The 25,369-nt window shown below is 44.8% G+C and overlaps 1 protein-coding gene across 1 annotated transcript in view; it reads right to left on the reverse strand.

The window, feature by feature from the left end:
* Nucleotides 1–25,369, reverse strand: part of LOC142195595 (uncharacterized) — a 704,678-nt gene that overhangs the window by 147,805 nt on the left and 531,504 nt on the right. Inside the window, 1 exon segment of the mRNA XM_075265539.1 lies at nt 22,481–23,026. Coding sequence (XP_075121640.1) covers nt 22,481–23,026 — 546 coding nt within the window.

Below are 25,369 nucleotides of genomic sequence, written 5' to 3' on the forward strand. Positions count from 1 at the left end.
TTTGAACTCTACAGTTGTTTCAGTGTCTGACTCTGCACCAACAACATCAGGGCGCCCCAAACACTACCAGTCAGCATAGTATAGGGTAAGCACCCCAGGGGAACAATCACTATTAACATATGTGCAGCTCCCTTATCACCGCTACCAATGGTGGTAACATGGGACAAGACCAGCGCTGTGCCCTCGTGACCAGAGACTGTGACTAGAGATGAGCGAACAGTGTTCTATCGAACACATGTTCGATCGGATATCAGGCTGTTCGCCATGTTCGAATCGAATCGAACACCGCGTGGTAAAGTGCGCCATTACTCGATTCCCCTCCCACCTTCCCTGGCGCCTTTTTTGCTCCAATAACAGCGCAGGGTAGGTGGGACAGGAACTACGACACCGGCGACGTTGAAAAAAGTAGGAAAAACCCATTGGCTGCCGAAAACATGTGACCTCTAATTTAAAAGAACAGCGCCGCCCAGGTTCGCGTCATTCTGAGCTTGCAATTCACCGGGGACGGAGGTTTCCGTCCATTTAGCTAGGGCTTAGATTCTGGGTAGGCAGGGACAGGCTAGGATAGGAAGGAGAAGACAACCAACAGTTCTTATAAGAGCTAAATTCCAGGGAGAAGCTTGTCAGTGTAACGTGGCACTGACGGGCTCAATCGCCGCAACCCAGCTTTCCCAGGATCCTGAATGGAATACACTGACAGTGTATTCCCGTATACCCTATATATACCCCCGATCCACGTTCCAACGGTGTGCCCCCCACCTTCACCCCAGAAATACACTGGAAGTCCCCTAGCAATAGAATTGGGGCTATATATACCCACTATGTTTGCTAATGGTATATACTGCCATTGTCTGACTGGGAATTCAAAGAATATATTGGGGTTACAAAAACCCTCAAGTCTTGCTAATGCCATATAGTGCCAGTTTCTGACTGGGAATTCAAAGAATATATTGGGGTTACAAATACCTTCAAGTCCTGCCACTGCCATATAGTGCCAGTTTCTGACTGGGAATTCAAAGAATATATTGGGGTTACAAAAACCCTCAAGTCTTGCTAATGCCATATAGTGCCAGTTTCTGACTGGGAATTCAAAGAATATATTGGGGTTACAAATACCTTCAAGTCCTGCCACTGCCATATAGTGCCATTGTCTGACTGGGAATTCAAAGAATATATTGGGGTTACAAATACCCTCAAGTCTTGCTACTGCCATATAGTGCCAGTTTCTGACTGGGAATTCAAAGAATATATTGGGGTTACAAATACACTCAAGTCTTGCCACTGCCATATAGTGCCAGTTTCTGACTGTGAATTCTAAGAATATATTGGGGTTACAAATACCTTCAAGTCCTGCCACTGCCATATAGTGCCAGTTTCTGACTGGGAATTCAAAGAATATATTGGGGTTACAAATACCCTCAAGTCTTGCTACTGCCATATAGTGCCAGTTTCTGACTGGGAATTCAAAGAATATATTGGTGTTACAAATACCTTCAAGTCCTGCCACTGCCATATAGTGCCATTGTCTGACTGGGAATTCAAAGAATATATTGGGGTTACAAATACACTCAAGTCTTGCCACTGCCATATAGTGCCAGTTTCTGACTGTGGATTCTAAGAATATATTGGGGTTACAAATACCCTCAAGTCTTGCTACTGCCATATAGTGCCAGTTTCTAACTGGGAATTCTAAGAATATATTGGGGTTACAAATACCCTCAAGTCTTGTTACTGCCATATAGTGCCAGTTTCTAACTGGGAATTCTAAGAATATATTGGGGTTACATATACCCTCAAGTCTTGCTACTGCCATATAGTGCCAGTTTCTGACTGGGAATTCAAAGAATATATTGGGGTTACAAATACCCTCAAGTCTTGCTACTGGTATATACTGCCATTTTCTGACTGGGAATTCAAAGAATATATTGGGGTTACGTGCACCCACAATTTTTGCTACTGCCATATAGTGCCAGTTTCTGAGTGGAAATTCCCCAAATAATTTGGGGATACATTCACCCTACATCTCAGGCTCTTGCCATATTCACCCAGGTTGTCAGTGCTGCACCAGCTCGTTCCCAGACAGCTCGGCCCGAAAAACACATTACCTATATAGAGGATTTTGACAATGAAGACATCATGTTCTAAATCTAATCTGTCTGCACCTTCTCCTGAATTAAAATGAAGGCAGCTATTAACTTTCAAATAGCACTGCACAAAGGAAGATCTTATCAGCTTGTCTCATGACATGCTACTAAAAAGTGTCATTTGTGTATCTTAATGTAAATATAGTTGTATAAGCTTGTTGGGTTTTAGGCACTGCCAAGTTATTTATTACCACCCGCTCCCTTATAATGATGATGCTAAAGTCACTGTGGGTGTTCAGAGCTCACAGCTTTTGTTGACATTTGTCTTGCTCTCTGTCGGTACCAGCTGTCTTTTTGGATACTGTAAAGTTATGTTGACTTTATTAACAGCTATAGAAGCTTTAGCCAGGTTGTGACGGTGTGTAACCCTAACAACACTAAGTGGGATACACATTAATAGTCAGTCTATGTACGCTAAACGCATCACTGAAGTAATTTTTTTTCCCTCTCCCCTAATATAAGAAAGGAACAGACATTAGACCTAGACTGTGGTTCGAGGCTTGTAAAAATCCAGTATTATTTGTTCTCCATGATGTGAAGTATGCGTTAGACTCTTGAAAAGCAACCCAACATGAAGTCAGCCATGTGTGCCAGTGTGTTACTTGGCATGCCTTTGCTGGCCCCAACTGTAAGGGTCACTCTCCATTTCCTCCATTTTCCACTCCCCTTCACACCATTTGTGGTAAAGCAATGGGATGCACTGAAGTGCACCCTCTAGCCTCGTGTGGGACAGGGACATCAGATGCCACTCCAACCCCCTCGTCTTCCTCCGACAGCCAACGGTGTGAAGATGAGAGGAGTGTGCTCTGAATGTTTTCTGCCTAGCAGAGGCTAGTTCTCACTTACGAAAATGGCCCCACTTTGACCTGTATATCAGGCACAATGGTGTAGGTTTCAAAGAAACATGGCACCAACAAGTTGAAAACGTGGGTCATGTGTGGACTGTGTTTGAGTCTGGCAAGCTCCAGATCTGCTACCAGGTTCCAGCCATTATCACAGGCGCAAAAATGCCAGGCCCCAGGTGTAGCAGGGAAAAAAAACATTGCCATCTCAGCCAGGATGGCATCCCTGACCTCGGAGGCACTGTGCTGTCTGTCCCCCAAGCTGATGAGCTTCAGCATGGTTTGCTGACATCTCCCCACGCCAGTGTTACAGCATTTGCCGCTAGTAGCTGGAGTGGAGGTTACAGTGTAGTAGGGTTTCAGTCTACTCCTGCCATGAATTTTGGCCTGGGAGAGGAGATAGGCCACCCCAATTTGCACCCGGGGACCAGACTCCACCACATTCACCCTGCCTGTCCTTAAAGATAAGCACTGCAGCATCCCTGACCACAGGCGCTTGTCCATGTGTCGGTGGTCAAGTGGACCTTGCAGCAAAGCGCAGAGCTCTGGGCCCGACTGATGTTATGGGACACATGCAGGTGCAAGGCAGGGACAGCACACCAAGAGAAGTAGTAATGGCTAGGCCCAGCATAGGGAGGTGCCCCAGCTGCCATCTGCTGACGGAAGGCTTGGGTATCCAGAATCATAAACAAACACCAACATCTCCAGAGCCAGCAGTTTATCGATGAGGCTGTTAAAGGCTTGGGCATGGGGGTGGATTGTGTTGTACTTCTGCCTGCAATGAAAAGCTTGGGAGATGTGGAGTGGCTGGGAAGAGGCGCATGATGGTGCAGGCCAAAAGGGCGCATGAGGGTGAACTCCCCAATGTGTCAGAGATAGGTGTGTAGGTGTCCTTGCATCATATACTTGCACCATACTTGGCTTTGGAATTTAATTTTGTGCCAAAAAGTGGTTAAGACAGCGATCCCTCAGCTAATTCCGTTACACTGTCTTGACAACTCCAGCACTGAAGTTACCATTTCTTGAAGTGGACCACCACTTCTGAGATCCAAAAGGAAGTAGGCAAGAGATGTGCAGTGCAGAAAAAAAGATGAGAAAATAAGTGCACAGAGCACAGAGGGATCGGAGAGGACAGAGCTGGGGTCGGCCAGGTATTCCCACAACATGCGACTATACTTGTCCTTCCTGGTGACGCTAGGCCCCTGAGTGGCAGTAATTTGTCCAGGGGGGCCATTAACGTGTCCCAGACCTAGGAATAAGTCTTCCAACAGGGTAGAGTTTTGCATGCCTTTGCTTCTACCCACTGTTTTAGCTGCTTAGCTTCCCTCCACATCTACACTGCTTTCGCCCCTAAACATCACCCCAGTTTATGCATCTGCTTCTACCCTGTTATTTTGTTGAATTAGCTTCCCTTTACATCTACACTGCTTTCGCCCCTAAACATCACCCCAGTTTATGCCTTTGCTTCTACCCAGGTTTTTTGTTGATTTAGCTTCCCTCTACATCTACACTGCTTTAGCCCCTAAACATCACTCCAGTTTATGCCTTTGCTTCTACCCAGGTTTTTTGTTGATTTAGCTTCCCTCTACATCTACACTGCTTTAGCCCCTAGACATCACCCCTGTCCATGTGGGGTCGGTGGCCTCGTCATCCACCAACTCCTCTTCCAATTGCGCACTGTCCCCTTACTGCAAACCGCACATGACCACAGCTTGCCCTGATGGCAACTGTGTCTCATCATCCCCACTGAGGTCCAGAAAAGTCGGTGGCGGGTCCAAAACCCCAAAATTGGAAGGAAATGGCGGATGCTGCAGTATTTCTAACACCTGTTCCTGGTGCTCGGGCCTGGTCTGTGTTGTACCCTGCACCCTGCTTAACGCAGCTGCCATATCTGGAGTTGTGATGAGCGCATGCTAATGTTTCGTGTCCAGTGCAATGGATGGGATTTCACATAAGTCTGCCACCCATGGCCACTCATGGTTGAGCAACTGAGGGAGTTGACTTTGACGAACCCGAGGGTTTTGGAGTTGGAACTACATCAAAGGTCTGCGCTGCTCACACACTCTGCTCAACAGATGATATGTTTAGTGCCAGCAGTGTGGAGACGTCGCACAACAGCCATTGTTCGAGCAGGTACAGGCGTTGTAGGAGTGCATAGAGGCTAGCAGCGGCAACTATAGACTTTAAAAACTATCCGCACAAGCGTCACACTTTCACCAGTAGCTCAGGAACATTGGGGTACCTTTTTAAAAAGATTAGCAGCAATGAGTTAAAAACGTGGCCCAGGCATGGAATATGTTGCAGGCTGCCAAGCTACAGAGCCGATCCCAGGTTACGGCCATTATCACACATGACAACATGCCTGGGCCCAGGTGCAGTGGCCAAAACCACATTGCCGTCTCATCAAGGATGGCATGACTCACTTTGTAGGCAGTGTGCTGTCTGGCCCCCAAGCTGATGAGCTTCAGCACGGCCCGCTGACGTCTCCCCACACCAGTGTTGCAGCGTTTCCAGCTCGTAGCTGGGGTCAATCTAACAGCGGAGGAGGAGGAGGGTGGTGTTTCAGCCCTCCTCCCAGGAATGTTGTGTGGGGAGACAAGTCAGGAAAATTCTTGAAACAGGGGAGAGTTTTGCATCTTTGCCCTTGCTGCCTATGGACATCCCTTTGCCTCTAGCCACCATTTTCCCTGCTTTGCTTGCCTCCACATCCACACTGCTTCTGCCCCTAGACATCACCCCAGTCCATGCCTCTGCTTTTACCCCCAGTTTTTTATGCTTAGCTTCCCTCCACATCAACAATGCTTGCGCCCCTAAACATCACCCCAGTTTATGCCTGTGCTTTTCCCCAGCTTTTTTAGTTGATTTAGCTTCCCTCCACATGCACACTGCTTTTGCCCCTAGACATCACCCCAGTCCATGCCTCTGCTTTTACCCCCAGTTTTTTATGCTTAGCTTGCCTCCACATCCACACTGCTTTTGCCCCTACACATTACCCCTATCCATGCCTGTGCCTCTAGCCATAACTCTGCCACCCATGGAAACTCATGGTGCAGAAAGTGATTGAGCTGACTTTGAGCAACCTTTGGGTTTTGTAGACGGTATTCCATGAAAGGTCTGTGCAGCTCACACACCCTGCTCAAGATATGGTATGTAGGGTTTCAGCGTGTGTGAATGACGGACAACAGCCTGTGTTTGGACAGATGTGGCCTTGCTGGAGTATTTTTAGGCTAGCAGCGGCTAGTGTAGACTTGTGAAAGTGGGTGTCCAAGCGCCGCACTTTCACCCTTAGCTCAGCTAATTTGGGGTATGATTTGAAAAATCGTTGCACCACGACATTGAACACGTGGGCCAGGCATGGAACGTGTTGGAGGCTGGCAAGCTCCAGAGCCCTACAAAAAGACAAAAAAAGCCTGGCCCCAGGGGCAGCGGGGATAAAAAAAATTGCCATCTCATCCAGGATGGCATCCCTGACCTCAGAGGCAGCGTGCTGTCCGTCCCCCAAGCTGATGAGCTTCAGCACGGCCTGCTGACGTCTCCCCACACCAGTGTTGCAGCGTTTCCAGCTCGTAGCTGAGGTCAATCTAACAGCGGAGGAGGAGGGTGGTGTTTCAGCCCTCCTCCCAGGAATGTTGTGTGGGGAGACAAGTCAGGCCAGCACATGTTGCGACCCGGTCCACGCCTCAACTACATTCAACCACTGTGCCAAAATTGAAAGGTAGCGTCCCTGTCCGCATGCACTTGTCCATTCGTAGCTGGTCACGTGGAACTTTTGGGCTAAGCACTGAATTTAGGGACCGCCTAATGTTTGGGGGAAAGTACTGGTGTGGACGGCACAGTGAGGTGGCGCAGTAGACAATCTGCCCAAAAAGGGCAGAGTGTCCCCCAGCCAGGACTCCAACATCTCCTGGGCCAGATTTTTTGAGATGAGGCCGTTGAAGCCTTGGGCTTGTGGGTGGGTTGCGCTGTACTTTAGCATGAAATGAAAGGCCTGGGAGATGGGGAGTTGCTGGGAAGAGGCGCATGATGGCGCGGGAAAAAAGGGGAAGTGGCAGGAAAAGGGGAGGATGAGGGTGAACTCCCCAAAGTGTCAGAGGCAGATGTGGAGGTGTCCTGGCTGCTGGTCTGGACTGCAGCGCCAGCACTGTCAACAGTGGGAGAGGCAGTGGCCGCAAGGCCAAACGACGATTATCCTGCGCTTGCTCTCACCCACTGAGCCCAGGGCTTGCCTTCCAGATGATGGCACCCGCAAGAGGTGGTGAGATTCCTCTCTGCAGATCTCCAACCCATGTTGGACTTGCAAAGTGCACTAAATTTGTCATGTAACTGACATGTATATGATGAGTCTATCCATTGTCTGTTCATTTTGGTGAAAGTCAGCCTGTCAGCTGACAGACAGCTGTGCTTGTCAGTGATGATGCCACCGGCTGCTTGTACCCCCAGTTTTTGATGCTTAGCTTGCCTCCACACCCACACTGCTTTTGCCCCTACACATCACCCCTATCCATGCCTGTGCCTCTAGCCATAAGTCTGCCACCCATGGAAACTCATGGTGCAGAAAGTGAGGGAGCTGACTCTGAGGAACCCTTGGGTTTTGTAGCTGGTACTCCATCAAAGGTCTCTGCTGCTCACACACCCTGCTCAACATACGGTATCTAGGGTTTGAGCGTGTGGTGACCTCGCAGTGTAGGTGCTTCAGGCAGATGTAGGCGTTGCTGGAGTGTATTGCGGCTAGCTCCAGGTACTGTAGACTTGCCAAAGTGGGAGCTTAAGCGCCGCACTTTAACCAGTAGCTTGGGTACACTGGGTTAAGTTGTTAGAAACCGTTGCACCAATAATTTGAAAACGTGGGCCATGTGTGGACCGTGTTTGAGTCTTGCAAGCTCCACATCTGCTACCAGGTTCCGTCCATTATCACAGGTGTAAACATGCCAGGCCCCAGGTGTAGCAGGGAAAAAAAATGCCATCTCAGCCAGGATGGCATCCCTGACCTCGGAGGCACTGTGCTGTCTGTCCCCCAAGCTGATGAATTTCAGCACCGCCAGCACCTCTTTGATAGAGGTTTTTTGGAATGTGTAAAGTGTTTAGTTGTTAGGCTGTGATGTTGGGGTAAGAGAGGGTCTTTGGTGTGTTAGATGCCCCCAGACATGCTTCCCCTGCTGTCCCAGTGTCATTCCAGAGGTGTTGGCATCATTTCCTGTGGTGTCATAGTGGACTTGGTGACCCTCCTGAGACGGATTTGGGTTTCCCCCTTAACGAGTATATGTTCCCCATAGACTATAATGGGGTTCGAAACCCGTTCGAACACTCGAACAGTGAGCGGCTGTTCGAATCGAATTTCGAACCTCGAACATTTTAGTGTTCGCTCATCTCTAACTGTGACAAGTCTGCACTGTCTGCAACCCGAAATTCCAACTGCAGAGTTACCCCTTTCCCCCATCTGGTCACCGCACTTTCCTTTGTGTTTTGTTTCTTTGTCGAAGTGGAGAACCCAAATTCTGGACCTCCTTTTCATGGGGAATAGTTAGTTGTCTACGGAGAGTTATCGGGGTCTCTTAAGACACGAACTCTGGTCCCGGAAGTACGTAGGTCACGGAGAGCTATCGAGGTCTGCTAAGACACAAACTCTGGCTCTGGGCTCCTGGAGTTGAGTCAAGGAGAGTTATCGGGGTCACTTAAAACACGATCTCTAGCTCCAAACTCCTTTCTTTCTGAGGGGAGGGGTCTAGGGCAATTTCACTCTTAAGGATCAAAGGGTGACCAAGGCTTCGGGAAACTCTTATAGATTAGAACACAAACATATGCCAAGAACAGTACGAAATAAACCATGTAGATGTCTGCAAGGAGGAGCTCAACTTATACAGACAACATATCCCTCTTTCTCGGGATCTTCTGACTACGTACAATAGTACAAGGCACGAGGTGTCATAAAAAAGCATGCAGCAACTAACCTTCCATCAACACAGCAGACTCACCACTAGGGGAACCCAGAAGATAAAGTGGTAAGACATGGGCTTACCCTACAGTGCTGTTTTGTTCATCTGGTGTCCCTCAGCGGATGGACCTGAAACGGTCGGTGGGTGGATGGTCATCTATCGGCTGCATATCAGACATCCAAGTACCCCACGTTGGGCGCCACAAATGTTAGGGGCAACTGCCTGCGGATATGTTGTCGTAGTCCAAATTGATGACGTAATTACGAGTACCCGTAGAACAGACAGACACTCAAGTATCGTAATCAGAATGTTCCAAAGTTTATTACATATTACTTAGCTTTTATAGAGAAATAATGCCTGTATGCTAATTTAGGCATAACAAGCTACATCATATAGAAATATGAATTATCATTGGTCAAAGTACAAAATGGGCGTTTACAAACTATGAATAAACAATACATGAGTTAACACATAGTTGTCCGTGTCATCCATTTTAGTGTGTAATTATGTTAGCACAGTCTGATGAAATGGATGCCATGACCTTCCAGGTTTCATGTTAATGGCTGACAGACAAAACAAGAGGTTAGAACTGACTTCATATCTTGTGAACTTTATGCGTCTTGTTATGGCCATCACGTATTGCGATGTACAAATATGGTAACTTACATCCGCCAGCATGTAGTATGGAGGGGCAGCGAAAAACTGGTTTTAACTAGATATATTCTAATACGCACATAGACACAAAGATCAGCACATTTAGTCAAAATTTAAGCCTCAGTGTTACTGGGGAAGCATCTTATCTGTTACTTCTGGCTATACGCTCAGGGTTAGTGGTTAGCTTATTTTTCTAAGTTACAGTTTAGGAACTGGAATTAACCCCTCACACTACTCACTCCTGTGGTCAGGTGGTCACTTTAGCTCAACTTCCCAACATCCACAGTATCCTTAGGAAAGTCATGAAGGACAAGGTAGAAGTCTTTGCAGTGAATTCTCTGTGGCCCTCTCTCCCTGTTCAGGTCATAGGCACTGCTCGGTTGAACTGAGCATGAATGAGCAGGATAGATATTGGAGTGCACAGGCCGTATGTACAGGGCTAGCTTTCTAAGAGCTAATGGTTTCATAATCCCAAAACTAATTCATTTCTTCCCCATTATTATTGCACTCAAAGCAATTTCTGTAAATGAATGAAACATTTATGGATAAGATCAAATGAGATACAGTTGGAAACAGAGATATACAGGTTCTGTAGAGTATCCTGTAGTTCATTGACCCACAGATGTTGCAGCTGGGCCTATAGGTCCTTCACACTCATAGATTGCTGATACTGGAGTCCAAGCTGGTCACATAAATGTCTGAATTGCGATAAATCTTGCAACTGGGTCAACTGAAAAAGTGTTGCAATCTGGCGGTGTAATTCTTTGGAAAACCTCACTGAAGGAAACCTCTCCACACTCAGCAGACCTCTGGACAAGAGGCTCAAAAGCCAGAGATACAGCCAGACCTTGTCCTCTCCACCATAAGATACCTCATGCAGATCACCCCCACCACCAGCACATCAAGGCAACAGTACTCCACCTGAGTCCCACAGAAGGTGGATCCCAGAAAGGTACAGGGGAAAGGAGGAGATGACCAGACTTCAGCATTGGCTCCTCTATGGAGTCTTGCACCACTTCTAGGCACTTCATACCCTCAGATGAGGTTCTAAAATTACCAGAAATAAAAAAAAAAAGCTCCCAATATCCTCCTTCTGAAGGACAAGAAATAAACTGGAGAAAAGGGGTGTCCACCCTATATTTACAGAACACCTCACACACGTGGTCGCAGGATGTCCTGCACATATCGCTGAGCTGGGCAATGAAATTAATTGAATTGAAAATAACCAAAATTCAGCTCAATCATCAGGACCGAAGCACTCACCACGAAGCCTCCATACTCCAACTCAACTGTTGTCAGATTCCAAAGAATGAGAGTGTTATTTATTAGCAGAGCACATTAATTCCATGGTTGGTACATATGGAAAGGGTTTACGTACAAAGGCAACTACAATGAACTAACTTAGTGACCTTCTGATATAATGGGAGAGAAAGTCCTTCAATCTACAAAGGAAGATCGGAGGGGAAGGAGTCAGTGATGGTACAAGCTGGATGGTGGTGTAGTGGTAGGAGGTTGTAGGCTTTCCTGAAGAGCTCGGTTTTCAGATTACTCTTGAAGATTCAAAGCAAATGAGAAGTTTAATAAGAGCTTACACTCACCGCTACAGTTTGTATGGCAAGTGAGCAGCGCAGATCGCGATATTTATACATAACCTGTACCGGGACAGTGTGGTCCACAGTTATCTGAGAGGGTCATTGGTATCGGACCCTACAAAACTAATAATGATGGCAGATCTTAGGGATAGGCTGTTAATATGAGAAACCAAATAACTCCTTTAATTTGCATTTTTGTCAAATAGAGAAATTTACCATGGAAAAATCTGACAGAACTTCATAAAATCCAACACAAGATACAGATTGTACAGTGACACTGGGTAACTCCTCACCTGGGCAGTCACCTGTAGGAATGTCCTCCTCACACTCCTCATCACCTCTCACATAGGGATCTTCTTCTATCATTACGGCTGTAGAATCCATATTATTATCATTACTCTGATGGAAAGACTGCAAAATAAATATGATAAAAGTTACCAGATGTAGGGAATAGAGCAGGAGAGATCTGAGAAAAGTAGCTGCAGATCTCCTAGAAGCTGGACATAGATATTAGGTGATGGCTCAATGACAACCACGGGGACCTCATACACATGTATACTCGGCATGGCTAGACCTGCTTCAGGTTGTGACAGTGGAGATCAGATTCTACCAGGTACATCCGGGGTTGTTTGTCTCAGCGGAAATAAAGGATCAGATCTGTAGAAATCCAACCTGATGGTTCCTTATTCCAACCAGCAGTCTCCATAGCCAGAAGATTGTGAGAAGATCCAGACAACATGTAATGTCTATGGTCAGCTTTATCCTCCATCTCCACCTCTCATTACACAAGTACAAACCATCTAATACTGCTGGAGAACCCAAGACTGACCACAAGGACTTCACAGCCCGTCTACACATCATAGGGAACATCTCCATCTACCTGATCATCCTGTGGAAGAAGAGGACTGGGACATCTCTCCGGTGTTGTCCTCTTACTGGATCTACCTGTAGGAAACACAGTCAGGGACTGAATTCATTCTGTAGATACAAATAATAGAAGTCCATGTGTATATAGTCATGTCTATTACCTGCTGATGTGAGGGGCTGGTGGTCCTTTGCCTTGATTTCCTTGTAAAGATCCTCATGTCCTTCAAAATAATCCCACTCCTGTATGGAGAAATAGACAGCGACATCCTGACACCTTATAGGAACCTGAATAATGGACTTCACACAAATATGTGCAAATCAATTCACCATTTATTATGGAAAGTTGAGTAAACGTTTTCGGACAACAATGACCTTCCTCAGACTCTCAAGAAGTTCCCAAACGGGACTCAAAAATTCCAATTAGTATGATAATGGATAAGGGTATTCCCCCTCGCTGCATTGAAGCGCATGTAGCAAGATGCCGATAGCAGAGAGAGATGTTGACCGAAAATGTTTACTCAACTTTGCATAATAAATGGTGAATTGATTTGCACATTTCTGTGTGAAGTCCATTATTCAGCTTGAAGACGGGGACTGCATCCCTACTTAAACCTTACAGGAACCTGACAACACAATGATACAGTCATCACCCCGACCCTCCAGTTACTGTATAATGTCCCAGCATTCCCAGCAGTGTCACCTCTCCAGTCAGCAGCTCCAGCATCTTGTTGATGACTTCTAGGATCTTTTGTCTATTGATCTCCTCCTGTATCAGGGGGTGAGGTGGAGGTCCCAAGATTAGGCTCAGGATTCCTCCATATCCTTCATACACAGGAGTCTGACAGCGCCCACTAGAGGTCTTCTTCACTACTGTGTAATCCTGGTTATGGGGAGACACATTAATAAATCTCACTACATACATGTCCAGAGTCCATCACCTCTCCAGTCCTATCATCTGTTATTACTAGAGATAAGAATGATGTAATGATGACATCATCAGAATCTCTCACCTCTCCAGTAAGCTGGTAGATGATCTCTAGGGTGAGATTTAATATTCTCTCCGCCATCTTGTTCCTTTCCGATTCCATCCTTGATATTATATGGTCTGGAGCTGAATTTAGAGATAATAAACCATTGTTTATACTGCACATAGTCCCATACAATATATACATCATAACTCCCAACCGTCCCGATTTTGGTGGGACAGTCCCGCATTTGCAGTCCTTGTCCGCCGTCCCGAACGGCTTGGAGATTGTCCCACTCTGCCCGGAGTGTTTTTTCTGTAAGACTCACTGTCCCGATCTCCCGGCTCTCTGCAGCGTCTCTTCCTCCCACCTCTCACTCATGGGACCTCCGGGCGAGGAAACTGATCAAGTGACCTATGAGCCCCCCTCCCCCTCCTCTACAAAGCAGAACTACCTGCAGCGTCTCCCTGTGTGAGTAGTAACATGTGTCTGTATCATGCAGGGTGGAGTGTGTGTGTCTGTCTGTCTGTGTTGGGATGTAGCAGAGCTGAATGCATTCTTATATGGTCACACTGGGATGTAGCAGAGCTGAGTAATTCCTATATAGTCACGTTGAGATGCAGCAGAGCCGGGTACGTTCCTATATAGTCAGTCACACTGGGATGTAGCAGAGCCGTGTACGTTCCTATATAGGCACAGTCACACTGGGATGTAGCAGAGCTGAATACATTCCTATATAGTCACACTGGGATGTAGCAGAGCTGAGTATATTCTTGTATATTCACACACAGAGCTAGGTACATTCTTATATAGTGATCCTGGGATGTAGCAGAGATGAGTACATTCTTATATAATCACACTGCAATGTAGCAGAGCTGAGTGTGTTATCCCAGTCGTGTACAACACAGTGTATAATGCTCCTAAACATGATGTAGAAATCTGTTGACTGTAGTTGCCTCCATTATGAATGTACTGTAGCTGTCACTATTATGGAGGCGCTGTGGCTGTCACTATTATAGAGGCGCTGTGGCTATCACCATTCTGGCTGTCACTATAGCTGTCATTGCTTTGAGGGCACAGTGATTGTCATTACTATGGATGTACTGTCGCTGTCACTATTATGGAGGCGCTGTGACTGTCACTATTATGGAGGCGCTGTGACTGTCACTATTATGAAGGCGCTGTGGCTGTTACTATTATGGAGGCGCTGTGCTGTCACTATTATGGAGGCGCTGTGCTGTCACTATTATGAAGGCGCTGTGACTGTCACTATTATGAAGGCGCTGTGGCTGTCACTATTATGGAGGCGCTGTGCTGTCACTATTATGGAGGCGCTGTGGCTGTTACTACTATGGAGGCGCTGTGCTGTCACTATTATGGAGGCGCTGTGACTGTCACTATTATGAAGGCGCTGTGGCTGTCACTATTATGGAGGCGCTGTGCTGTCACTATTATGGAGGCGCTGTGGCTGTCACTATTATGGAGGCGCTGTGGCTGTCACTATTATGGAGGCGCTGTGCTGTCACTATTATGGAGGCACTGTGGCTGTCACTATTATGGAGGCGCTGTGGCTGTCACTATTATGGAGGCACTGTGGCTGTCATTGGTTATCAGCATTGTTGAGCCATTGTGGAGGTGCTGTGGCTGCATTACTTAGAGTTCGCTGTGGGGGCGCTGTTACATGCATTGATGAGTTGCAGTTACAAGTATCACACTGTGTTATGTCATGTTACATAGGACTGCAGCAGCATACCTCCCAACCGTAGCGATTTCCGCGGGACATTCACAGATTCGGTGTCCTGTCCTGCGGTCCCGGTCGGCGGGAGGTATGTCCCGGTCTAAACTCAGATCTGCATCCGGAGAAAGGAGACGGTCATCAGGTCAAGATAGACGCGTCACCCGTTAAAACATCTCCGGCATGCACACCGGTAATGGTGTCGGGGCATCCTGGTGACGCGTCATATAGGTCATCGGGATTATCAAGGTTCTGCTCATATGTGTAATTTCCATTCAATAAAGCTGTGGCCGACCTCCACTATTTATCCATAAATGCTGTCTGTGTTTTTATTTACTTAATGTTATATGGGATCCGGGGAAGGTGTATGTTTTGGTGGGGTTACATATTAGTACGGTCAGTCTTAGGGTAAGATCACATAAATAAGACTCGGTTCACACCTGCGCCTGTATTTTAGTCAGGGTTTTTGTCATCAGGCTTTTTTTTTTATAATTTTTTTTTAAAACAAATTTTGCTCAAAACCTTCAGTTTTTCCATGATGGGCTGCCGAGGACAATAGAGTAGGGGAACTCAACTAGTTTTAGTAAAGGTCTGTAGACAGGAATCAGCCAACAATAAAGGTCTGAGCAGAACTCGTCCATTTATGGTATTGTTCAGGCAAAAAGACGCGTCTGACTATAAGATGTACCCCAGGATTAGACTAGAAAAATTAGTATTAGGACTGGGCTGACTAACATGGCATTATACTGTGAGTGGGCAACTAACATGGCATTATACGGTGGGGGGGCAACTAACGAACATTATACTGTGTGTGTGGGGGGGCATTTATTAGCATTATACAGTTGGGGCACTAGTGACCCCACATAATATAATGCCCCATTATTGTGCCTCCTTAGTATCTCGCCACCCATAGTATAATTCCCCATTAGTGCCCCCATACATAATTTACATTATGTCCCCAAGTTCTCATCCTTTACACTAAGCGGCAGGACGGATCAGCAATCATCCCTGCTGCCTGCACAAGAGCTCACATGTATGAAGGCATGATTACCGATCCGTTGCCATGAAGGGGATCGGGGCTATGATAGAGGGACAGTTGGCTGGAGGTTTATCCTACCTGCTGCCAAATGCAAGTGCCAGAGGCAGGGCCCGGACCCCAGACAGCCCCCTGCTCCAGTGTAGTAATTGCAGCTTCACTACTAGGCCTTCGGTTCGGGCCGCAGCACTTACAGGAGGAGCTGCCGGGCCCAGGAGAGTAACCTCTGCTCGGTTACAGTGATAAAGCCGGCCATTACCAGCGTCACTACCGTACATAGACTGCGCAGAACAACAATCCGACGCTGCAGAAATATTAAAGGAGCCGGATGGAAAATATTGCAGGATGAGGCCCAAATTGTCGCCAGAACTGAGGACTCTTGTGTCAGAAACAATCCCATAGAAAACTATAAGATTCGTTCTAGCATCAGTTTCCTACCCGCTCATGTGCACCACACCGGAGAGGAACTGATAGGCATGCCGGATACCCTTAGAGGTTATATGGGGGAAATGAGGGCAGAATTGTGGAGTATTTTGCTTAGTAAATCTCCCCGTGGTACAGGCAGTGATACATCCTTCTTGGCTCCGTTCACACAGGACATACACGCAGCAGGTTAGTCTCTGGGGCACTTGCTGGTGACTGACCCGCTGTGATATACAGTAATAGTATAATGGAGGAGATGTCACCAAATACTAAACCCACGGGGCCGCAGACTTATGGGCAACAGAGACCATTTGATAAAACTGCCCCATAACGTGACCCATCAGAGAATCCCCAAAAGATCCCAGAGCAGGTGTCAGATAGTAGTGAAGAGCCCCATAATAATCCTGCTAGGCCTGTGAGCAACCACCTACCTCCTCCTGTACAGCAGCCGTGGTTACAGGACCTCTGATGATGTCACATGTCTGGCCTCAGTTAACTTTAAAAACCTCTGATGATGTCACAGTCATGTGATGTCAAGGAGTCACATGATCAGTTGTTAAAGGTGAAGATAGGGTGAATGCTGGAATGGAGCGGGTAATATAAAGATCTGCCTGGTCTACTGTGGATCCAGTAGGTGGCGCTGCCTCCTGTGACTGTTAGGCAATGTTCACACTGACGTTATTTACTGTCCGTTGCTCTTATCAATCACAAAACTTATAGACTTATCTCTGAAGTTATATGTATGTTGTAGAGCTGTCTGTGTGTGACGTGTATGTAGTAGAGCTGTCTGTGTGTGACGTGTACGTAGTAGAGCTGTCTGTGTGTGACGTGTACATAGCAGAGCTTTCTGTGTATGACGTGTATGTAGCAGAGATGTAGTAGAGCACCATTTTACTGGAATTAAGGCTAGTGATCCATTACCATTACAGGCTTCTCTGGCATTTTCTTCTATTACTTGTTGCTTTATGCAGCCTGTACTATTTGGCCCGAACACAGATGTGAATAGGGCCTAAGTCGCACAAACAATCTGAATTTTGTTTCCGGCTTCCCAGAACATTGTACAGAATAATAATTGGGACCATTATGAAGAAAAATTTGTCCCACAAACACCAAGCCCTCATATGGCTCTGTGAGCAGAAAAATAACAAAGTTATGGGGATTGGAAGGCGGGGAGCCAAAACTAAAAAACAAAAATTTAAAAATGCTGGTGGCAGGAAGGGGTTAAATATAGAAAAAATATATAAAATATCTCCTGCCCTGTGCGAGTTTTTGGATGTATAAAATGTGATATATAGAAAAATATTCCCGGTATTTAGGACATGAAAGTGTTTTGCCGAGTTATTTTCTGTAAGATTAGGGAGGATTGAGCTGAATGAGGAGGGTCAGTGACAATTACATCGATATCTGTAACCCTAATCACAAGTATTGGACGACCTGTCTGCAATAAACCTGACAAATGTGAATTCACCCCAGTTCACTTTTCACGTACAATACGCTGTGATATCTGATATTTGGCAAGGTCTGATTTCTCCCCTTCTCCCCTGTGTGGGTTCATTGAGGTTTGACAAAACTAGGCTTCTGGGTAAAATATTTGACATATTCTGATTATGGAAATTAATTTTGTGACCTCTCTGATGCCAAATAAGATCTGTGTTCATAATAAAACATTCACCAATTTGTGAACATGAATATGGCTTCTCTCCTGTGTGAATTCTCTGACCTCTAACAACATTTGATTTCCAGGTAAAACATTGACCACATCCTGAGCAAGCAAATGGCTTCTCTCCTGTGTGAATTCTTTGATGATAACAGTGGATTTAAGGCGATGACATTTCCCATATTCTGTGAATGAAAATGATTTCTCTCCTGTGCGATTTTATGGTGAAAAAGACAATGTATGATGAAAACATTCCTCATATTCTGAACATGAATATAGCTTCTCCCCTGTGTGAATTCTCTGATATCTAACTATAACTGATTTCTGGGTGAAATATCTTTGCTATGAAAGGCTGAGGGTATATCTGGGGTAATGACATGTCCTTCATATGGATCTTGTCAGTGCTGTAACTAGGAATTGCGGGGCCCCAAGGCAAAAATTTGACAGACGCCAGAATATAATAATCGGAGACCCAGGGGAGGATACAAACATTAAAAACAAAGTTACTTACTTCTCCCGGGCTCCAGTGCAGTCCACATAGATCTCCTCAGCGTTAGACCAGATGTCACCTGACTCCGGCTGGTATTGCGACGCATAATGACACCAGCCCACGTGATGTCACCATCAGGCCCAAAGCCTTCCAGAGCCCAGGAGAGATAAGTAATAATATTTTTTATGTTGCCTCACCTCTCCTGGTCCAACAATCATTATACTCTGGGGTCTGAATGTAGCCTAAGGCTGGATTAGCACATGTAAATCTGACAACCAAATATGCAGAAAACCTCATTTTAGGGGTTTTGCTCTTCTCTTGTCGTATCCTCTCACAGACAATTTTATAGGTTTTTAGTTATGTGTCACAGAACAATCTAGGGCCACTGTATGGGAGGGGGATACTGAAGGGGTCACTGTATGGGCCAAGTCAGGGAGTGTGGTTTCCTGCTCTACCTGTAGAAGTGGCATAACTAGGAATGGAGTGGTCTCAAGGCGAACATATGACATGGGGCTCTCCAAGCCCCCTGACCCGCCTTCCCCTGCACAAACCGCATTCCTGCACACACCATTATTCCCCATAGTGCCCCTACAGTATTATGTGCAATAGTGGCCCTTACACGCAGTATTATTCCCCATAGTGGCCCCTGCACACAGTATAATGCCCCATTGTGGACCACTCATGAACATTTATACTCTGGGGTCTTTACAGACCTCAGATTATAATAATAAGAGACCCAGGGGGAAAAAGTAACATAAAAAACACTGTTACTTACCTCTTCCGGGCTCCAACGCACTCCCCGCAGATCTCTTCAATGTTAGACCAGACATCATAATAACGCCGATCTGGGTCACATTACATCTGTCATGAGCCCATGACCTCACCAATCCCTGGTCCTGTTCACAGCCGCATCCACAGAAGGGGAAGCACAGGAGATCTGTCCCTGATATATTCATTGCAGTCTCAGGCCTTAGGCTGTATTCACACAGAGTAACGCCAGGCGTTTTTTGTGTGCTTTTTGCACATAGCGCCGCGTAGCGCCGCGTTAACATCGCGCTATTTTGCGGTGGCGTTGACCGGCGCTACGCGGCGTTAACGCGGCGCTATGTGCAAAAAGTACACAAAAAACGCCTGGCGTTACTCTGTGTGAATACAGCCTTAAAGACAAACTGGTGCAAAGAAATTTGGCCCCCAGCGGTGGACCAGAGACATGGTTATCTAGCATGAGTAGAGATCTAGTGGGGACTTTTCCGTGTGGTAGTTGTAAGGCCTCTTCCTTCATCAAGAAAGGCAATAATGTGACATCTACAAATACAAAACAAAGCTATAAAATTCGTAGCTTTATAAACTGCAAAACCACAGGAGTGGTGTACCTGGTGACCTGCTCCTGCGGACTCCAGTATGTCGGTAAGACAACACGGGAGTTCCGCAGGAGGATTAGCGAGCACATCACTGACATCCAAAGAGAGGAACCTACCCCCATCTCCCGTCATGTTAGAGAAAAACACGATGGTGACAATAGACATCTTGAATTTCAGGGGATTGAAAAAGTATATAGATCCCCTAGAGGAGGAGACTGTGATAAGAAAGTGATCCAACGTGAGACCCGGTGGATATTTTTGACACTGTCCACCCGAGTTGATTGAATGAATATATATCTTATGCCTTGTTCCTCTAGTGTGGTGTTTACTGTGTATTACTATATCATGCAATATCACCCTGAGTTCTGAATTGGAGGAGGTGACTTAATAAACCCTCTATTTGTTAATGCTTGGGGGGTCTGCACAAGAGACATCTGTGCATTTTTTATATGGTGCAGTATTGTGACCACTATGTTCCGTATATTCGGCTTGAACTAATGATAATGGCGATCATGTTGGCCGTGTGCGTCACTGTTTTTTACATATAGTCGGATGTGTTCCAGCGCCGTTATGGCCATCTATGTCAGCCACATTTTTGGAGGGGTGCTCCAGTATTATACTGTGGGATTGGTCTTTTTGCTTTTAACACTCCTCTCTGGTCCATATATCCTACTTACCTTGATTTTTCATGAGGTTCCTGTTTACATAGTACTCCGCGATGTGCGGTCTGGCAGCGATGAAGGACGCTATAGGCGTTGCTAGGAGATATTGTTGCTATGCCCCTAGAGGCGTGACGCTCCTGACGTCACGGGTGGGTGTGTCCGTTGTTGATTGGTTGCGCCCACAGCTGACGTATGAAGAAGGGGAGGAGCCTAGGACTTAAATCCCCTGTGTTCCAAGTGCCATTCGCGGCTTACCATCTGAGCCAACCCGGCGCCACATGCTCGTGATTGCGCTTTCATATGACATGTTCAAATCACTATGCCTCTGATGAGCAATGCATAGCAGAAACGCATCAGACAGCTAATCGGTGGCTCTATAGCCACTCTAATTGAATCGTGTGTTGTGTGTGAATACCTATGGGAAAAATTGTTGTAGCGCTTTATTATAGACAGAGTCAATAATACCCCAGTTAGTTTGCTCAGTCTCTTTCTCCCAGGGAGCATTGTCCCTGCAGGTGAAGGCATAGTCTGCCTGCTGAATAATTGGGACTCCTGGGTTTTAGAAATTTTGGTCAATGGGGTGTTAACTACTCCAAGGTGATATGGTGCTACTCCTCTAACTTCAGGTTCCCCCACACCTTTGACAATACACACACACTTTAAACTAGGTGTATTTGAATATATTTTTCTGATATTTGATTTTGTTACCCAATCTTAACTTATTTATTAAAAATTATATTTTAAGTGTAAACAAATCCCCTAATACTTTTTTCAATACTTTAATAATGTTCTGGTACACATATCATCTACATCTGATTTGATTTTTCTCATGACCTCACTTACCAATCCCTGGTCCTGTTCACAACCGCATCCACAGAAAGGAAAGCACAAGCGGCCGTGAGCAGATCTGTCCCTGATATATCCATTGCAGTCTCAGGCCTTACTATAACTCCTAGGCAACATGCCGCTGCCTCGGGGTTGTGTTTGACTCAGACCTTTCCTTCAACCCCCATATCCAATTGCTCGCACACTCATGTCATCTCCACCTCAAAAACATCTGGGTTTTGTTAGGGACATCTGGTTGTAAAGCAATAAACCTGACTTATCCGGACATCTTACCAATGTAATATACTGATGTCACATGTATAAATACTACAGTCATTAACACTATAGACATGAACAATAGAATGCAGTAATGATATATACACAAGTGGGGCTCCTGTCATCACAAAGCCCCATCCTCCAACAACAGAGGAAAGTGACAATCAAGGAGCTGGAGTTATCCTAAAAGGGGTAAAGTAAGAGGTTCCCTTCCTATCTCCAACAATACATCTGCCTCCAATAATCATTGATGCCAACAGTGTGTGAGGATGACTGATTCAGTATTACCCTCAATGGAGCAATAGAACTCAAAATCTTTGGATCCTTTAGACTTCCAAGGGTTACAAAATAAAACATCTGTGTCTTCCTCCTGAGGTAATTCAGTTGATGTCTTTTCAATCCCAAAATCTTCTCAGAGATCTTCTGAACGAAGAATCCTCCAAAGGTCCCTATTCAAAAGAGATGGGTCAAGTAATTAAAATTCAAGTTGGATTAAATTTGTTCCACTTCATAAGCCAAAATGCAGTTATGTGTTTTATTGACCTACGATTTGTTATCCAGACATAATTGTCTCATACTTGGACGACTTTCTGTTAGTAGCCGACACACAATCCACATTAATAGACCAAGATCAAGTCTTGTCCCTCCTCTAAGATCTGAAAACGCCAGAAAAACATCAACAGAGAATTGCTTTCTTCTGCTGGAGAACAACATGCTCTATAAGGGAGACCATGAGAACCCTGGGCCTAAGGGACCTGTCCCTAAAGAGGTTGTGAGGACTACCTCCTGTCAGGATGGACTCCTGAGAAACCAATTACAAGTAGGATTAATCTCCCCTATTTTATACTGAAAATGATCATTTCAATACCAAGACTAGTTTATCTTTCATAAAATAAATCAAGATAGAAAATATTATATATGAAGGATTTTATTAACACAACAAATATACTGTAAAACTGCTCATATAAAAACAATTCTCAACATAAAAAGGACTTCTATCCCGTATGAGCTTTTTGATGTCTAATGAAGTTTGATTTGGAAGTAAAACATTTCTCACACTCTGAACATGAATATGGCTTCTCTCCTGTGTGAATTCTCTGATGTTTAACAAGATCGGATTTACTGACAAAACATTTCCCACATAAAGTACATGAATATGGCTTCTCTCCTGTGTGAATTCTCTGATGCATAACAAGATGTGATCTTTGGGTAAAACATTTCTCACATAGAGGACATGAATATGGCTTCTCTCCTGTGTGAGTTCTCCGATGTATAACAAGATCGGGTTTACTGGTAAAACATTTCCCACATAAAGTACATGAATATGGCTTCTCTCCTGTGTGAATTCTCTGATGCATAACAAGTGGAGATTTCTGGTTAAAACATTTCCCACATAAAGTACATGAATATGGCTTCTCCCCAGTGTGAATTCTCTGATGTACAACAAGATTGGATTTACTGGTAAAACATTTCCCACATTCTGAACATGAATATGGCTTCTCCCCTGTGTGAATTCTCTGATGTACAACAAGATTGGATTTACTGGTAAAACATTTTCCACATTCTAAACATGAATGTGGCTTCTCTCCTGTGCGAGTTCTTTGTTGTTCATCTGTTCTATGACTTTCATTTTGCTTCACAAACTGTGATGAATCAGAAGATTGGACATTTATAATAGGATCAGATGATAGATCTTTGCTGTGAAGGGCTGAAGGTATATCTGGGGTAATGACATGTTCTTCATCTTGTGTGATACCATGATCCTCTGCTGTATAATCTGTAGATATCAGATGTCCCTCTGAGCTCCTGGTACAGTCATCTGACAAGAAGAAAACAGATTTTTATATATAATTATTATGCATAATATAACCATAGAAATTATACAGATTTTTTTTATAATATATCCAAATAGAAATTTACATACAAATTGCAATGCATTTTTCAAAATATAAATTAGTAACTAATCAGAGGTGGGAAAACAATAGACCTGCAAGCACGGACCAGAAGATCATAATGTTTGGCCACCAGGTTGTTCTCTTGCAGTTTTCCACTTGTGTGGTTATACCACCATCTTCATTGGTTCATCAGTGTGCCGGTCACTACTTTTTCTACTAACAGTTTGTAAGGCTGGAAAACTGAACCATCCTTCCATCGAGTCCAATTTTACAAAAACATAATAAAGAAGAGAACACCGAGCAATATCATCATGTAGATCCATTAAGAGGTAAAAATAGGGAATCACAAAAAGAAATGTTTCTTTCCGTAAGTATGACCAGTTGGCCTCTCATCTTTGGTTGTTGTGAAGGAGTCACAACAACCAAATCACTTGTAGATTAACCCAAGGCGAGAGTGGCAGCGGCTAACACTAACATCATCGTAGAATTGAGCAGTTGCAGACCAATAGAGAGCCAAGGAAGCTCAAATAGGGAACCGAGTTCACTGGTCCGGGACCGTAGAGATTTTCATGATGTATCTGGCCTGACTGGAAAAGTTTTGCACTTGAAAAAGGGCCAATCGAGCCCGAAACACATTGTGCTGTTTTATCAATAAAAGTTCAAGCAAATCTCTCCAGCTATTTCTTCGGTCCTGGACCAGTGAGTGCGGTTCACTATTTGGATCTCCTTGACTCTCCATTGTTCAAGTTCAATTTTGTAAGGCATGTAGCAAAATTCAGTTATTAATCTCTTAAGGACGCAGGGTAGCTGGGGGTTAAGAATGAGTTTTTTGGGGGGTTTACTTTAGATTCACCATCTTGGCCTTCCAAAATTCATAACCTCTTCTTTTGACTTAGCTGTAGGAGAATAATTTTCGATATCTAGAATTATATTTCCGCACACAAAGAGAAAGGCTTGAAATATTTTGTTCAGATTAACAGAGATGTTTCTTCAAACTGTGTATAGGTCAGAAACCAGACCAGAGCAGAACAAAACATGAAATTCCTAAAGATTTTTTTAAAGATTTTTTTTTAAAATTTACACAAGCTAGAAATTATTTTAGATGATGACTTTTGAATAGAACAAAGTTATTTTATGAGGTACATTGGATAAACAAAAAACAGCTTGAATATAAATAAATGGAGGGTTTTTTTAAGATTTGTGCAGGCAAAATCAGCAGGACTTTGACGTTAAAACAGCAGTATGGATTTCATTTAAAAAAAAAGTTAACCCTTTCCCAAAAAAGTCCTTAAAACAGTTTTTTTTACTAGCGGGATTATTCTCAGTAAATAAATAATAAATATATATGTTTAAAGAATGTTTATAGAGATTAAATTTCTCTATTGCAAGTACTGTCTGACAATATATTATGGGCAATGAGAGGGTTAACTGTGTGTAAGCAGCAGCTCAGATTCCAGTCACTGTCTATGAACCTGTCCTATCTATGTCTATTCTATTCTAGCACTAACCTGCCTGTGTGGAATTGCTTGATTCTCTAAGTCCTCCTGTAACTATTGCTGGAATTTTCTGAACTGTGCGGTCTATAGCCAAGCTATGCGGCCATTTTTTGTTGCATGAACATTTTTGTTTCTCTGAAGCAGATCACACAGACAATGTGTTATTTTGAAATCCACCATTGGAAGTTCATGAGGGAAGTGTGTCGCCTTCTGAAGCCCTTTGAGGAAGCCACCAAACGTGTCAGCAGCAGGGAAAGACAGATCATCATGAAAAGGGAAAGGAAGATGAGGAGAAGAGGTTTGTGTCATTCCAGAGCTGGCTGTGCCTGGACTGAGGGTGATCTCTGTTATATTGTACTATTTCCTATTGTTTTGTAACCTGTGTGACGTAGTAGGGGATCCTGAGTCTCACAACACAGCACCACCTAGTGAGTCTCATACATACATCACACCTTCCATAGGATTGAATAATAACCAAATGTCCAATAGGAGGACATCACCTCATAAAGGGGAGGA

This window comes from Leptodactylus fuscus, chromosome 1, assembly GCF_031893055.1.
Source record: "Leptodactylus fuscus isolate aLepFus1 chromosome 1, aLepFus1.hap2, whole genome shotgun sequence".
In the NCBI taxonomy this organism is placed as follows: Eukaryota; Metazoa; Chordata; class Amphibia; order Anura; family Leptodactylidae; genus Leptodactylus; species Leptodactylus fuscus.